This window comes from Lactuca serriola, chromosome 7, assembly GCF_051521515.1.
Source record: "Lactuca serriola cultivar US96UC23 chromosome 7, Lser_US96UC23_V15, whole genome shotgun sequence".
Classification (NCBI taxonomy): Eukaryota; Viridiplantae; Streptophyta; class Magnoliopsida; order Asterales; family Asteraceae; genus Lactuca; species Lactuca serriola.
This window is the reverse complement of record NC_136414.1, coordinates 18,745,123-18,761,035: the sequence shown is the minus strand read 5'-3', so window position 1 is coordinate 18,761,035 and position 15,913 is coordinate 18,745,123. Positions and strand designations below refer to the sequence as shown.

Sequence of the window (15,913 nt, the reverse complement as noted above, 5' to 3'; positions counted from 1 at the left end):
ATGTCATAGGGATGAAAAGAGAAAGTGTAAAAGTTTGGTGGTTAAATTGTAAAACTTTGGTGGTGAAATTGTGAATCCAAATACTTACGTAGTAGAATACCAAATCACAAAAGGTTAATTAATATTATATATAATGATTCAGTTATGGTTTTATATGGAAATCGTCCCGCTTCTTTACTTTTTGTGTTTTTAGACAACAACAAAAAAAAAAAATTATCCTTTTTCTTTTCCCTTCTTGATTTGCAACAATTAATACTAAGCAATTAAAAAAAAACTTTTTTTTTGTTTCTTTATCTCTCCAGGTAGTGTAACTCAAAAAATTCTCTTTTGTTTTTATGTTCTTGTCCAAGTGTACAAATCAAATTGTTTTTTTTCTTATTTTCCTCTTTTGCCCGTTTGATATGTGAAAAAAAAAAATATTGTTGACGTGAAAGAGAACAAAAAAACAAAAACAACTCTTTCTTTCTTATACTTCCACTTTGATGAACATGCAAAAAACATATTTTAATATATATATATATATATATATATATATATATATATATATATATATATATATATATATATAGGCTTAGGTTATTTTATTCAAAGTAATTATTGTGTTATTGTATCCATAAATGTGGGCCAATCAATTTTGCTTATTTTAAAAAAGTGATTAATATATATTATTAAATTAAATATAATTGAAAATATCGTCTAATTTGATTATAAGGGTATTTGAGTCAATTAATATAGATTTAATAAAGGAAAATTACATATTTTAAGGGGTCATATATTCTATTAATTTTAAAAATCCGATTTTACGAATTATAATTCTTTTAATTCAGACATTTTGACAGAATATGTTTATGAGTATATTCAAAAAATAAAAATATTCTTGAACCATAAATAATAAAAATATTCTTGAACCTATTTCTTGATCATGAATTTAAAAACTTCTTGTAGAATAACAAATTCTTGAACAATCGATTGAAGAACAAAAACAAAAAATACATTATTTCTTATAGAATACGGGTAACAATTGTTAAGAATTACATTTATTGTCAAAGAATAAAACTAAATAAACTTTCAAAACGGGAAAGAAAATATCAAAGTCTAACAACGACACTAATACATTCTAAAAGAATAATGTTGCTTAGAATCACTTTCAATTTTGTGGTCCGTTCTTCAAGCATCAATTTATGTGAAAACAAAACCAAATTGTAGTTTAGATTCCAACATAATTAGAATTCATAACTCCATTCCTACAAAATTAGATTTCATGATTCCATTCCAACAGAAAACTTGCAGTCCCTGCTTATCTAATATACGAAAATTTGCAGTCCTTGCTTTTGCTTTTCTCCTTTACCAGTTCCAACCTCCAGATCATTTTCTGATAATCAAAAAGAAATATCAAACTAATAATCCAACTTAAAATTAAAATTGATATAAGTGGCATCACAAAAGGTCCATCAATCTGTTGCTTTTTGCGTCCTTTTGTGAGGTTCCCATGTCATAAAATGGTAATAAATACTGGTTACTATCGGATTTAATGAAAATTAACACAAGAAGATAATGTATATATGAATCTTGGACCTTGAAGTTAAGATACAATATCCTAAAAGATTTTAGCAAATAAATTATCATGATACAATATTTAGATGAAGATCCAAGTAAATATAAGTTCATATCTATCTGAATCAGTATTTATGCAACCTATGATCTAAAATACATATTGGTTTCAAGAAAATAGTTTGACGCCCTTCCGTGAAAGATAACCCATAAGTTGATACACAAATGTTCGTACCACAATCACATAAGAACTTTTCTTGATAAAAGTTGCCTTCATAAATCATTAGTATTATTGTGAAGTGAACAACAATACAACATTGAGCTCATACTAAAGTGGGTTCCTTTTAACTTCAAGAGTTATATAAATTACTGAAACTTGAAGAAAATCTAGTTGCATTAGTTTCATCATAGATATTAAAAAGAAAAGTGTTGGTAAATTTGTGGCAGAAGTCACAAAACCCGTAGCAATTTTTGATAGTAAAACTTCTAGGTTTTGATTTTAGAAGTCAATGTGTGTATCTTCAAATTGAAAAAAAGATGTAGAGAGTAAACTGTTCTCGATGCAGATCTACAGTCGAATAAAAACACTCTTTGTTCCCAACTATTAAACCCTAATTTTGAAAAAGAAAGGGAGGAAAAGAACCACAAACATTGCATCGTTGAAACCTTGATACATACAATCACTCCATTCCTATCTTTCATATTCCAACTTCATCAATGAACCAACAATAAGAGGGTAAAGGAAGAAATGCCTGTAGACGACGATGAATACAAACCTCAATGACAAGCAGATTTCGAGATTGGTTAGTGGAATGTGAAGACAAAGGAAGAAATGCCTGTAGACGGTGATGAACCCCTTTTCCCCTCGTCTTCTTTCGTATCTGCTATTCCCATCGACCACAAAGACCCGTCGCACCCACCTCTTCTTCTTCCATCGAGCCAATGCCACCGAAGCTCCACCTGTCGTCGGACCCTCTTCTGGTCTCACCCCTCGCTCTCTCTTATGTTCCTATCGAGCGAAGCCTTCGAAGATTCGCTCTCTCTTCTGTTCCTATGCTCGATTTTATGGCGATGGCAATCGATTTTTGTAGAACTCAAGAACGATTTTGTAGTCGATTCCAATCCTACAGATCGACAAAGATTTGGTTTTTAAATAAAGAGGGGAACGATATTTAAACCAGAGAGATTAGGTTAAAAGTTAATACCATGATTCTAGGGATTATTTTTGGAAGTTATTAAACAAATTACTAAATTACCCTTATTTATTTATTTATTTATTTAATTTTGATTGGCCACATTTATGCATACAATAACACAATAATTACTTTAAACACTTGAACCTATCTCTCTCTCTTTCTCTCTCTCTCTCTCTCTCTCTATATATATATATATATATATATATATATATATATATATATATATATATATATATATATATGGAAAAGTTCAATAGAGAACCACAATTATTGGTTTTTCAAGGAACCACATCTTTTTTTCAATTTCTAGAGCTTATTTTTTATCAAAAAAAAATCTAAAAATATCTAAATTCATATTTTAACATTGTGAATGTGAAAAATGTTTTTCGGATTCACATTGTGAATTTTCAAAGATTCACATTGTGAATTTGATGTAAAAAAATCGAATTTAATATCATTGGAAATAATGATAAAAGGTTATGAATTTCTATATTTTTAGTTTTTTTGATAAAAAATAAGTTTTAAAAGTTGAAAAAAAAGACTGGTTTAATGGTTCATTGGTTAATTATGGTTCTCTATTAAACCTTATATATATATATATATATATATATATATATATATATATATATATATATAAGTTTTCGTATTTATGTATACAAAGCCATATCTCATCAAAAAAAATTATTGTAAAAAGTTTTGAAAAAATCAAAAAGTATATTAGAAAAAAAAAACAATAAAATAATTAAAAAATAAAAATTTTAGAAAACTATTAATTTTGAAACTATATCTATATGATAAATATTTTTAAAACCATACCCATCTACTAAATATATTTTTTCCAAAAAAAATACAAACTCACAAAATTGACAAGTACATATGAATGCCACCACCATTGGGAATCATTGATACATGGTTTTCTAAAATTGATTCTTACCTCAATGTTTCGAAAATTGATTCTTACTTGACCCTAAAATGGGAAAATCTTTAATGTAGTATGAGATAAACTATGAGAATTGTCTAATCTTCAATGTGATCGACATAAATCTATTAACGAAATCGAAATCCGTCCATCTGAAGAAATGAGAATTGCAGGTACTTACATATGGACAAAGTTTGCATCTTTCTGATAAGATTTCGTAGTAATCATTGATGTGGACCTGATAAATCTACATTCCAATTATTCGAATAGATTATCGAGTCGGGCACGGATATTAGAATTTCGAATACTTAGCTGATGAGCTTAATCGAGTTAAGTTATATTTACACTTTTGACCTTTATTTTATTTATGTATACAAAATTTAGTTGAGTTTAGTCGAGCTCACGAGCTTAATTATATTTCTTATTACAATTTAATGTAATTTCTTTTAATAACTAATAGAGTCGATATCGAAAATGTCGAGTACTTTATCAAGCTCGAGCATTAGCTTGAAAGTAAGGCTCGAATCAATGTCAAGCTCAAGTCTAGTTTCGAGCTCGAGTTCCGATTTTGGTAGCAATAGCATTTTTAAATCTATAGTAAATTAAAGATTGGTCCTGGTTGGCACATTGTCACAATTGTTGTTCAATTTTTAAAACTTTAACATGGTTCATTTCTATGGTTTTAAAAACCATCACATTTGATCATGTTTGTTGTTATCGTTTAGAAACACACATATATAATGGTAGAAAGTAAACTAAGAATCTACACAGAAACATGTTTTACATAACATAGAAAGAACACAATGAGCCAATCTTTCTAGATTGAATCATCATAATCATAAACTCCATTTTTATACTATACTTTTAGATAACTATATATAAAAAAAACGCACACACAAGATGGATAACATGATCAAGATTTGATGAAGCTAGAAATGTCAAACGTCTCAAGAAACTTTTGATCAGAAACTCTTGACTTGTCACCAGCGAAGTGTTTGTACTCTTCATGAATTGCACTCATGCCCCAATTTTTCAACTTTCTAAAGCACCCCACAACACAACCAGTTCGATGCTGAATCCCACAAATTAACCAAAAATATTAATCACTGCCTTGAAAACTCTAGAGCTAAATGCAAGATAAAGCAATGTACTTTCATTTCTTTATTTGTTTATTATAGCATCTTACTTTTATTTCTTTCAATAACAGTATTATAACTATGTGAAAACTGTTTTATATTTGGATGACATTATTGTAACATGATGCTATAATAAACATATAAACAAAAGTATATTTTATTTGTGCGTTTTTTTTAACTTAAATTTAGACATCAACCACTAGATTATTGTTTGAAGATGAATTAAAGAAACCTTTCCACGTTTGCAATGGATGAGCACCGGACGGTTTTTTGGATCTGAATAAGATATATAGAGTGAGTGTCATGAAAATTCTCAAAGTAAATATGTTGACATTATGACTAATATAACATAAACGATTATAAACAAAAAGTACATAAATTCCCTTACCCATAAGAACCTTTAAAGCATCACAAATTTTTATCTCTTGGATCTCCATTATAGGATTCTGGTCCTATACATATATAAAGATATGAGTATAATTACAAAGAAGAATAAAAAAAAGACAGTACATTACACATTCGCAAATTTAGGAGTTTTTTACAATGTATCATGCAATTAATGTACATATGTAACAAGTTGAGACATTGAACAAATATTATGTGTTTATTAACACAAACATAGGTTGAATTCATAGAACATTACCAATTAAGTAGCAATTGAATCATTTCTATTTAACTAGGAGTTGTTTAATAATCTTTGAATCAGTCAGCAGTCAACATTCAACATGTTTGATACGACATCTGTATGATTTAGAGTTTGGAATCATTCCAAACTCTAAATGGTTCATTTTTATCAAACAACCCCTTAGTTGTTGATCATAATGGTTGTTTTTATGATGTAAAATTGTATATCGTTTTTATAATTTTATTCTTTTTTATATTGGTGGTTTTGGCAAACTTTATCATATCTATGATCAAACGGTGCTAGTCGGTTACTATACGTTAGCAAAACGTGTTGTTTTGTGCCAATTTTCTTTGCGCGAAAAAGAAGACCACCGACTAATTCGTAGTGTTACGTCATTTTGTATATTGTAATTTATAAAATGAATAAATTGTTGTGAAATAATGAGCTTATGTGGACAATGAGGGATGTAATTGTTATTGATGCTATGGTTTTTTTTGATAAACACTAACCGATATCCTAACTTTCCCAAAAATTAAGTGAAGTTGACAATTTATAGAACATCATTCTTGAAATGGAAACAAAATCAGAAGCCAAATGTTCAAATTAATTAAACAAACAAATGTAGTTCGCTAACAATTTCGAATAATGCACTTGAGATACTTAAATTTGATTCATGATTTAATTCTTCAAGTAGAACCTTTGGTTGAAAAATTGATAAATTAAATGAATCATGATTAATGCAAATTGAGGTAATTATATATGCACATACCTTAGATTTCTGGATTCCGAATTGATGGAGCTGAATCGCATTTGCATTGAGAAACTCTAAATTCTCCTCAGGATAAGGTTCAGGGCATAGATATCTTCATAACACACAAAATCACCATGATTTCATATCCCCACAAACAATTTTATCAAAAAGCAAAATAATTAGCTCAAAAAATTTGTGAATTAGCTGGACATACATGATTGAGCGAAGCCCGAGAGTTTTCAAGAAGGATAAGTTAGTTGTATCTGGAAATCCTGAGCGGAAGATTCCGTCGTCAACCACACCAAAATTAAAAGGCGGAATGTGCAGGCCATCGGAGCTATTTTCCAGCTTCCGTTCGATAGTCATCCTGTTTTCACCAGAGGATTCTCCATCAACTCCGATGACATGGAACAACACGGGTGGCGAGCTTTCAACTTTCATGGCGTTTCGCGCCAAAAGAGAGAGACAGTTGTAGCTTATGTGTGTGAGTATGTGTTTGGTGTGGCATGTCAAGAAGAGAAAGACACCTCTATATATAGATGTTACCATGTAGATTGTAATATATTATTATTATTATTATTATTATTATTATTATTATTATTATTATTGACATAATGTAACCTCTTTTTATATTATTTTGAATCGTTTAAAAAGATTTTTTCTATGGTAGAAATGCAAATTAGCATATGTTTGTACTTTGTATAACAATAATTAGGATTAGGGATTTTTTTTTTTCAAAAATAGCACCCTTAATGAAAGTCTTTTTAGATATTTTTTATTTATTCTAGGAGCTGATTTGTACAAAATATTTTTTTATATGTAATATTTTATGTTTTAAAATATTAATTATATAATCTTATAAAGTGTATGAAAAAAATATATATGAATCACTTCCATTAATTTGTCATAATATTTCTATAGAGACCGTAATTTTTTAGTCAACTTTCTCAATTTTATTATTTATAGCATTTTATATTTTTTGTTTTATATCATTGATTTTTTATTTAATAATATTTTTGCTTATTATTTATTAAAATTTAAATTTCAGAGTATACATATATATATATATATATATATATATATATATATATATATATATATATATATAACTTTTCAACAAATTAATTTAATTTATTTTAGTCGTTAATATCAAATATTAAATTCTTTACAATTATGTTATTTTTGTCGCTCTTTTATTTTATATTTAAAAAAATACCTAATATAGTTTTTTTTAATACTTTTGCTTTGTGTGACAACTTATGTGAAAAAAATGTCAATAAATGTTATTTTCAAAAAAATAAATAAATAACATACACTTAAAAGTTAAAAATTAGAAGTAAGAACTTTAGTTTTGGTTAATAAAAGTTAAAAACTTAAAGTTAATTTAGTTGGATTGTTATGAAACCCAATTTGGCTAATTGAGTTTTGTAATGTATTTTTTCCATCTGTTTGCTAACGATTCAATATAATTTTGTTTTTCAAAAAACATACAGGGAACTATATAAAACATTTTACAAAAATGATAATACATTTCTTAATTTAAAGAGAACTTTTAAAAAGGATTAGCCATTAAAAAAGCCACAAGCAAAAAGTCAAAAAAAAATTACATTTATTTTGTTTATTTTTTTTCGGTGATTTCTGAATGACGAGTAAAACCACATCCAACACGGTGAAATCCACGCTCACCCAATAACAATAACATAACTTCTTTTTTTTTTTTTGGTTTTTTTGTTGGGTTTTTTGTTTTGTGACATCATATTATGTGAGAATATATGAGAATATATTTACATCGTTCTTCTATTTTGTATCTTTTTTTATATGTTAATTCTTTTTAGTTAGGTTTGTGACATTGTCGTAGTCATTTCTTATTTATAGTTTCTTTTTTAATTTTTGTAATCACATTTTTCATCAACGATAAAATTCTTTGTCTCTCAACTTTTAGGGCATAATAACACAATTATATCCATGTTTTTGTATTTGACGATTGAAGAAGCTTCACCGTTGGGTACCATAGCGGCGAATATGAAATATAGTAATATGGTGTTCCCTTATTAAGTGATTCAATAAAAAAAAAAAAAAAAAATCCAACCATACTTTTGGCGGTTTGGGTTGGATCGAACCAATAAAAACCAGCCAATTTGAAAAATACAGCTTCAAACAAACCGGTTGAACGGCTTAAAAACCAGTTAAACCGGCCTACTTGACCCCTCAAGTCAGATTTAATATATATATATATATATATATATATATATATATATATATATATATATATATATAGAGAGAGAGAGAGAGAGAGAGAGAGAGAGAGATAGGTTCATGTGTTTAAAATAACTATTGTGTTATTTGTATGCATAAATGTAGGCAATCAAAATTTAATAAAAAATTAAAAAACTAAATAAATAAATCAGGGTAATTTAGTAATTTGTTTAGTAAGTTCCAAAAATAATCTCTATAATCATAGTATTGACTTATAACCTAAATAAATAAGCGTGACTTCAATCTCCCACCCGATAAAACCCTAGCATCGACGCTTTCAGTGTTCAGAAACCCCTCACTGATCATCCAAAAATAATCGATGGGGGAAAACCTCTTCATCTTCATCTGATCATGATAACGCAACCCTCACGAAATAGAAGAAGAACGGTGGCTTGGATTTGTAACCGGCCGGTAGCAGTAGTAACAGCGACGGAGGCACTGTAGTAGCGACGACGGACGTCGGTGATCGACGAGCGGTGGGTTTCCTTCGACGGTGAGCGACAATGCACTCTTCTCGGTCGGCTGCTAGGTGTCAAGGAATGAAGATGAAAAGGGTCTGAAGAAGCGACGCAAACAGTAATGGCCGAAGCAAAGAAGTTTCGTCGGTCGGCTTCGCAAGTCGATGTGGTCTCTAGGCTTTGTGGTCGATGGGAACAATAGAGAAGGAAGAAAATGAGGGGAAAAGGGAGGATCTTTGGGGTTTGGCTAGACCGAAGGAAGAAGCAACGAAGCTGCGGTGGCCTTCGGTGGGTGCAGATGGGAGTTGTAGGGCGGCAGTGGGTCGTCTAGGGTGGTGGCAGTCGGCATTTTCGTCTGCTTTTTTGAGTTTTTTTTTTTTTTTTTTTTTTTTTTTTTTTTTTTTGCTTGTTTTAGACAGAAATCAATAGAGGGAAAAGATGAGTGTTTGGGTTTGTTGTTTTTACAAGGAAGAGAACATGAAAATGGGGCTAGTGAACATTGAAACAGAAAGGGGAAGGGGGAGTTGCAGTGAAACAGGTGAGCAGGGGGCTATTTTTGCAGCCCCTTCGTTCTTCATCTTTTTTTGTTTAATTTTTAATGGTAATGGAAGCAAGAAATCAGTGGCTTTTGCTTGTGGAATCGGTGATGAGCAAGGATGACCAAGAGAGGGTTGTTGCTCTCTTGATTACTGGGAATTTACCCATCTCTAGTGGTGTTCTTTGGCAGGAAAACAAAGGAGAAGAACAAGGAAGGCTTTGGTTGCTTCATTTGACAAAAAAGAGAAGGAAGAACAATGGTGATGATCTCTTCATTGATTGGGTATGTTTCTTTTGATTGGGTTTTACTAGTTAAATAGATAAAAAAAAATCAATTCTCTTGATGATCTTATTGTATAGTTGTGAATTTTGATAGATATGGAGTACATTGTGATCTAAAGGAAAGAAAACATAAACGTGTGGTACAATTCTTGAGATTGACATGAAGAAGATAAAATGAATCATGAATTCCAGTTCTGTTGGAATGGAATCATGAATTCCAATTCTGTTGGAATCTAAACTACAATTTGGTTTTGTTTTCACAAATGCTTGAAGAACGAACCGCAAAATTGAAAGTGATTATAAACAATATTATTCTTTTAAAATGTATTAGTGTCGTTAAATTTTGATGTTTTCTTTCCCGTTTTGAAAGTTTTTTGGTTTTATTCTTTAACAATAAATATAATTCTTAACAATTGTTACCCGTATTCTATAAGAAATAATGTATTTTTTGTTTTTATTCTTCAATTAATTGTTCAAGAATTTATTATTCTACAAGAAGTTTTTTAAAGTCATGATCAAGAAATAGGTTCAAGAATATTTTTATTATTTATGGTTCAAGAATATTTTTATTTTTGAATATACTCAAAAACACATTCTGTCAGAATGTCCGAATTAAAAAAATTATAATTCGTAAAATCGGATTTTTAAAATTAATAAAATTTATGATCCCTTGAAATATGCAATTTTCTTTTATTAAATTTATATTAATTGGCTAAAATACCCTTGTAGTTAAATTAGATTATATTTTTCAATTATATTTAATTCAATAATATATATATTAGAGTAAATTACACGAATGGTCCCTATGGTTTGAGGTAATTTGCGCGTTTGGTCCCTAACTTATTTTTTTAACCGGAAGGTCCCTACAGTTTGTTTTTGTTACGCGTTTGGTCCCTGTATTACCTAAAAAGACTATTTTGCCCTTGATTTTTTAATTTATTTAAATAAACAGACCCCCAACCTCACCCCTCATCTTACCTTACATATCTTACCATTTTCCCATATTTAAATAATAGTTTGTTTAGGTAAGACAAGGACCAAGCACATAATAAAAACAAACAGTAGGGACCAAACACGTAACAAAAACAAACTGTAAGGACATTCCGATTTAAAAAAATAAGTTAGGGACCAAACGTGCAAATTACCCCAACCCATAGGGAACATTCGTGTAATTTACTCTATATATTAATCACTTTCTTAAAATAAGTAAAATTGATTTGCCCACATTTATGCATACAATAACACAATAATTACTTTGAATAGAATAACCTATATATATATATATATATATATATATATATATATATATATATATATATATATATATATATATATATATATATAACTAGATAGATAGATAAATATAAATATGTTTGAAAGTTGTTTTAAAAATAACTCGGTCAACACGCATAGAGACAAGTTTAAAATTTCATTAATGATGATACAAGTTTTAACACAAGAACATATAAGTAAATCAAATAGGGTTAAACATACAAGAACATACTTATTCTTTATATACTCACATACATATGATAATCATCAAAACACAATAACTATAAGTCTATAACTAAAACCTCCATAATATCACCTCTAAAGTAGTAAGAAAATCTATTACCATAATTATATTCTTTGTAAATTCTTATCACCTTTTAATTCATCTCACCCCTTCTCTATCTCTCAAACTAATTTCGGAGCTGGTAATCATCAATCTCCAACCATCATTACTATGGTAGAATACAATGGTGGTCGAGGGTACACGACCGATGGGTGGTGGTGGTAGATGATAACCGATGGTTGCGTTTAACTTTAACATGCTTCAAAGAACTACAAACATTTCTTCATGCTCTTTATTATGATATGCACATATATGTTTAGTTTTACATTTATAAAAACTTAGATACTAATAATAAAATTTTAAATTTCAATTTAAGAAAATTTTAATCACGGATGCACTGTTATTGTTAGCGTCATTTAGATGTCATTTGTTTTTTCGAAACAAAAATGACTGAAGTATGCGGACCACCTCTGCAACCCTCTGTAACAGAAGAGGAGGACGAAACGGATGCAACATGTAATAAAAAATTTGTTTCTTTTTTAACCTCTGCAGACTGCTGCAATAAGTTAAAGTAAGGTGTGAAGAAGTTTGAGGCAGATGGTCAAGTGCTGATCCACGCAACACACGTGCAACAATTTTTAAGTCAGAAGTCTTCTAAAAAACAAACAACTGCAAAGAGCCAATTGTTGCGCGTGTGCTACGCGACGCAACAATAAATGGTCAGAAGTGGTTTTTTAGAAAAAACAAACAACACCTTAAGCATGTTATGGTCACTAAAATGACACGTGGCATGCCACATAAATGTCGTAACAAACTAACAGCTTCAAATCTCGTAAAATGGTTTTAATGACGTAAAATTTGAATGTAGGCCGTAAAATACAAAAATAATTAAAAATCGAAATAGATGAACAAATGAGATCAAAACAAACACAATCACATTACCTTTTATTTATAATACTAAAAAGACATATAAGAAAAGAATTGACACGCCAATGTGTATATTTGATACCTTCACAAACACCTTCAAGAATCATGTTTATTATTGCTATATTTTGAGCTTAATTAAAATATTACAAATTCCTACATATTAAATAAATCAAAACACGTTACATATTTCTTTGCGTATATAAACTGTGTTTTATGCCTATACTATCATAAATTGAACAAATAAGTAGATTAACAAGTTAGATATGTATAACAACAAATTATTTCGTAAACTGCCCAAATTAAAAAAAATGACACAAGTAAAGCTAGCCTTGTATTGGTTATGCAATTCATTTGAGTGATCATTGTACATACTGGATATAGGGTTTATGTGAAACCTATTGTTTTGTTGAGTAACCAAAGTGTTAGAGTCATTTCAAGCGCGAATATTGTGTGTAGATATGACCTGTCTAATATGAAACCGAATACTGTAATCCCCGCTTTGTTGTTCTCAAAGTATGTCACTGCAACATGTACAATCCAATCATATTAATCGAATACGAATATGATATGAAAGCAACCATAATTAAGAGTCTTATAAAAATTTAGGGATTAAGATTATATTGTTACACTAGACAAGAATGTACAAGCTTTTTAAGGTTGTTTTCAAATGAGGATAAGAAAGACATCATTGTCTTTTGAACTTACAACCATGTCCTTCCTTCTTTTACATTTTTGGGTGGGAAAAAATATTAGGACCGTCTTGGATTATTTAATTTAAATAGAATTGTTTTACAATAGGCTAGTAATTAGTTTGGCAATAAGTTAACCTCCTAGAAAATATATTAGTTTTTTATATAATTTATAATTACAAACTAAAAGCATGACTTAATATTCTAAGAAGTCATGGTAAGTTATGTAAAAAGTTAATAATATTTTCGTAGAAATTTTTAAATATTTATTTTCACTTAATTACAAAATGATTGAATAAACATGTGATATAAAAAGTTATTTATATATAGTTTTATATATGTTTTTTAATGGGTTTATGACTAAAACAAATTTCAATTTAGAATTATTTCGGTCTGATTTTATAATTCGTCCACTCTTTTTATCGACCAGTTTAAGCTTTAAACTATTTTGCTTAGTCATGGGTATCAAATAATGAAACTCACCTAACGCTTGTCTCTTCTGGAATGAGACTGTATGCCGATAGACTGGAACTAACTTTGTATTGTCCAATTCGTCTTCATCTCCTTCTTCACTATCCGAATGTGACTGAGGGTTAAAATTGTAATTCTGTCTCTCGGAAGTAATGTTAGTAGATAGAGTCTCGTCGATAGGATCAATGTCATCAAATGAGTCTACGGTGGCGCATGTGTGCCATTTGGCTGCCAAGCTTGTCACAGATTGAGCTTTGTGTGTGATCTTTGCCGCATAGCGCAAGCATATGAGCAACCCGCTCACAAGAGTAGCCGAGCACAACTACAATCATTACAAGATGTCAATATAATTGTGTTGTCGAATAATTTGATGGTTTTCGTTTTGGTTCAACATGTCAAAAAAATAGCAATCAATATGTCTACCTAAAATGAGTCGATTTGGGTTTGTGTAGTAATGGTCAAATGGGTAAAATTTTAAATTTTGACAGATAAATAAAAACAGGTCAAAGAGAATAAAATTCGTTCACAACCTCATATTATGATAGTATAACTTTCTAATCAAAATTAATTAAATAGATTTTTTTATAAATTTCAAAAGGGACAAAAAAAAAAGTTAGTGAGTGAAGGATTACCGCGAGTTCTCCAGCAGTAGAAACATTGACGAGTGAGCCTGTCCGAGTCAACACAAGCAAGGAAGCAAACTGGCTAGCTGTAACAAGTATGAGAGTCGATAACACAAATCCACGAAATCTATGGCTTATGATACGAAGAGTTCTTCTGATTGCAAGATGTTCCATCAGTATCAAACCTACATCTCCTTGTCTTTCAAACACTTTAGCAAAATCGTCAAGTCTGAATATTTGCAGAGAACAAGTGAGCTTGAAGAGCATGCAGACAAGAAAGAACAGTGATGTACGGTATAACCAAGACCCCAAAAGCAGGACACAGGCTATGGTGTGGCTTAAGTAGATGTTGGAGATGAAAGGTATTTGATGTGCTCCAGAAATAAACCACCATATCTTGTATATAGCGTCAGCTAGGAAACAAGGAACCACGAATGCACAGTAAAATTTCATTGCTTTCTGCATAAATGAACACTCATGTTGTCAATTTGAACATTTTAGGAACCAAAATCTGTAATCGAACACAAATACCTAGATGTGAGGTTTAAACCCTAATGTTTTTGGCAATTGTAGTTAAAATGTGATGATCGATGCATATTTATACAGGAATTTCTATAATCGATAAAAAATTAAGTGTAATTGGGAAGTATTCCAGGAAACATACATGAAGCTGATCGGAATATCCATGGCGGACTTTATCGCTAACATCAGACATTTTATCAAGGAACAAAAATCGCCGGAGACCGTATTTACGAGAGAAGGACGAGAGACTGACGAACGAAATAGCCGAGAATACAGAGAGCGACGTCTGTACAATCAAATCAAATGGCCGGCGGTGGTTGTAATCGCAGGTGGAACACTGAAACACCAAGTGTGATAGAATCGGGACGCAGATCGCCAAGAGGAAGAAGATTGACCATGAGAGACCAGCTTTCCATAGACTTGATTGGTCGAAAAAAATCCAGGAAAAACCCCTGGATTCGAGAGCATCGATAATCCAGTAATTTGATTTTATGTTGAGTTTGTTGTTTACTGCTGTTAACAATGTCTCTCGTGAATCCGCCATTGAATTTGGATCAAATTGTTTCCAAATTTGAAAAGAATCCGCGAACAGGGAGATTGTGTTTATGATGAAGGGTGGTTGTATATATATTGAGGATTACATATATCACGTCATATCTAACTAACTTTTAAAAAATGTATGCATCTAATTTGTAAGAAAAATAAAATATCTTTCTATATTTGATTTTTATCTATCTTTCTACTAAAATAAAATAATAACATTTTACATATATATTATTATTATTATTATTATTATTATTATTATTATTATTATTATTTTGACATTTACATTGATATATTAAATAAGAATATAAATAATATTTGATTTCTCAATATATAATCATATCATATAATAATAATATATTATATAATTTAATTTCTTCATATTATTGTTTTTTCCATTATTTGTTAAAAGCAATTTAATATAGTTTTAGTTACATTATCAACATTATGTATTAATATAAAAATACCAAATTAGTTGTGAATTATCTTTAGTTTCTTTTTGAACAATAGTTGTCTCACGTGAGACATTTTTATTTGTCTGTTGTTTAATTTTTAGGTAATTACCACAATATCATATTGATGGTAGTTGTAAATAAAGTTAGTGTTGAAAATTAAAAAAAAAATCAAAAATTCATCCCTACATATTTATTGATTTCAACAGGTATATATTATCAGGTAATTTAACATAATTTATATTTATTGGGTTTGACTAACATAAAGTATACAAGATTTAATATTAACACTTGAAAAATTTAGACTAAAACAATCTAAATGAAATACTTTCTAATAATACACTTGTTAGATATTTATGAAAACAACATAAAATACATGGATATTTTGTATATAATAGTAGACAAAAATGATTGTATTGT

At 29.5% G+C, this 15,913-nt stretch overlaps 2 protein-coding genes across 2 annotated transcripts; both read right to left on the bottom strand.

Annotated features, from left to right (window-relative positions):
- Positions 1-4,560: 4,560 nt before the first annotated feature.
- LOC145062865 (inositol diphosphatase DSP1-like) lies at positions 4,561-6,665 on the bottom strand. Its single transcript, XM_079010452.1, has 5 exons — positions 6,393-6,665; positions 6,197-6,290; positions 5,191-5,254; positions 5,035-5,078; positions 4,561-4,738 (listed from the first exon to the last, which is right to left on the bottom strand). Exons 1-5 carry the CDS (start codon positions 6,617-6,619, stop codon positions 4,580-4,582), a joined length of 588 nt encoding a protein of 195 aa, XP_078866578.1. The 5' UTR covers positions 6,620-6,665; the 3' UTR covers positions 4,561-4,579.
- Positions 6,666-12,288: 5,623 nt separating this feature from the next.
- MRB1 (transmembrane protein, putative (DUF3537)) lies at positions 12,289-15,110 on the bottom strand. The gene is made up of 4 exons (XM_079010451.1): positions 14,641-15,110; positions 13,986-14,435; positions 13,366-13,675; positions 12,289-12,714 (listed from the first exon to the last, which is right to left on the bottom strand). The coding sequence occupies exons 1-4, from the start codon at positions 15,040-15,042 to the stop codon at positions 12,578-12,580; spliced, it is 1,299 nt and encodes a 432-aa protein (XP_078866577.1). The 5' UTR covers positions 15,043-15,110; the 3' UTR covers positions 12,289-12,577.
- Positions 15,111-15,913: the final 803 nt, after the last annotated feature.

Excerpts from the sequence above, each read along its gene's own strand:
- LOC145062865 (XM_079010452.1), bottom strand. The coding sequence starts at position 6,619 with ATGAAAGTTGAAAGCTCGCCACCCGTGTTGTTCCATGTCATCGGAGTT. Across the intron at positions 6,291-6,392 it reads CTCGGGCTTCGCTCAATCAT|ATATCTATGCCCTGAACCTT; the intron begins GTATGTCCAGCT and ends TGTGTTATGAAG. Across the intron at positions 5,255-6,196 it reads TCGGAATCCAGAAATCTAAG|GACCAGAATCCTATAATGGA; the intron begins GTATGTGCATAT and ends ATATATGTATAG.
- MRB1 (XM_079010451.1), bottom strand. The coding sequence starts at position 15,042 with ATGGCGGATTCACGAGAGACATTGTTAACAGCAGTAAACAACAAACTC. Across the intron at positions 13,676-13,985 it reads CTACTGCTGGAGAACTCGCG|TTGTGCTCGGCTACTCTTGT; the intron begins GTAATCCTTCAC and ends TAATGATTGTAG. Across the intron at positions 12,715-13,365 it reads CCAGAAGAGACAAGCGTTAG|TGACATACTTTGAGAACAAC; the intron begins GTGAGTTTCATT and ends TACATGTTGCAG.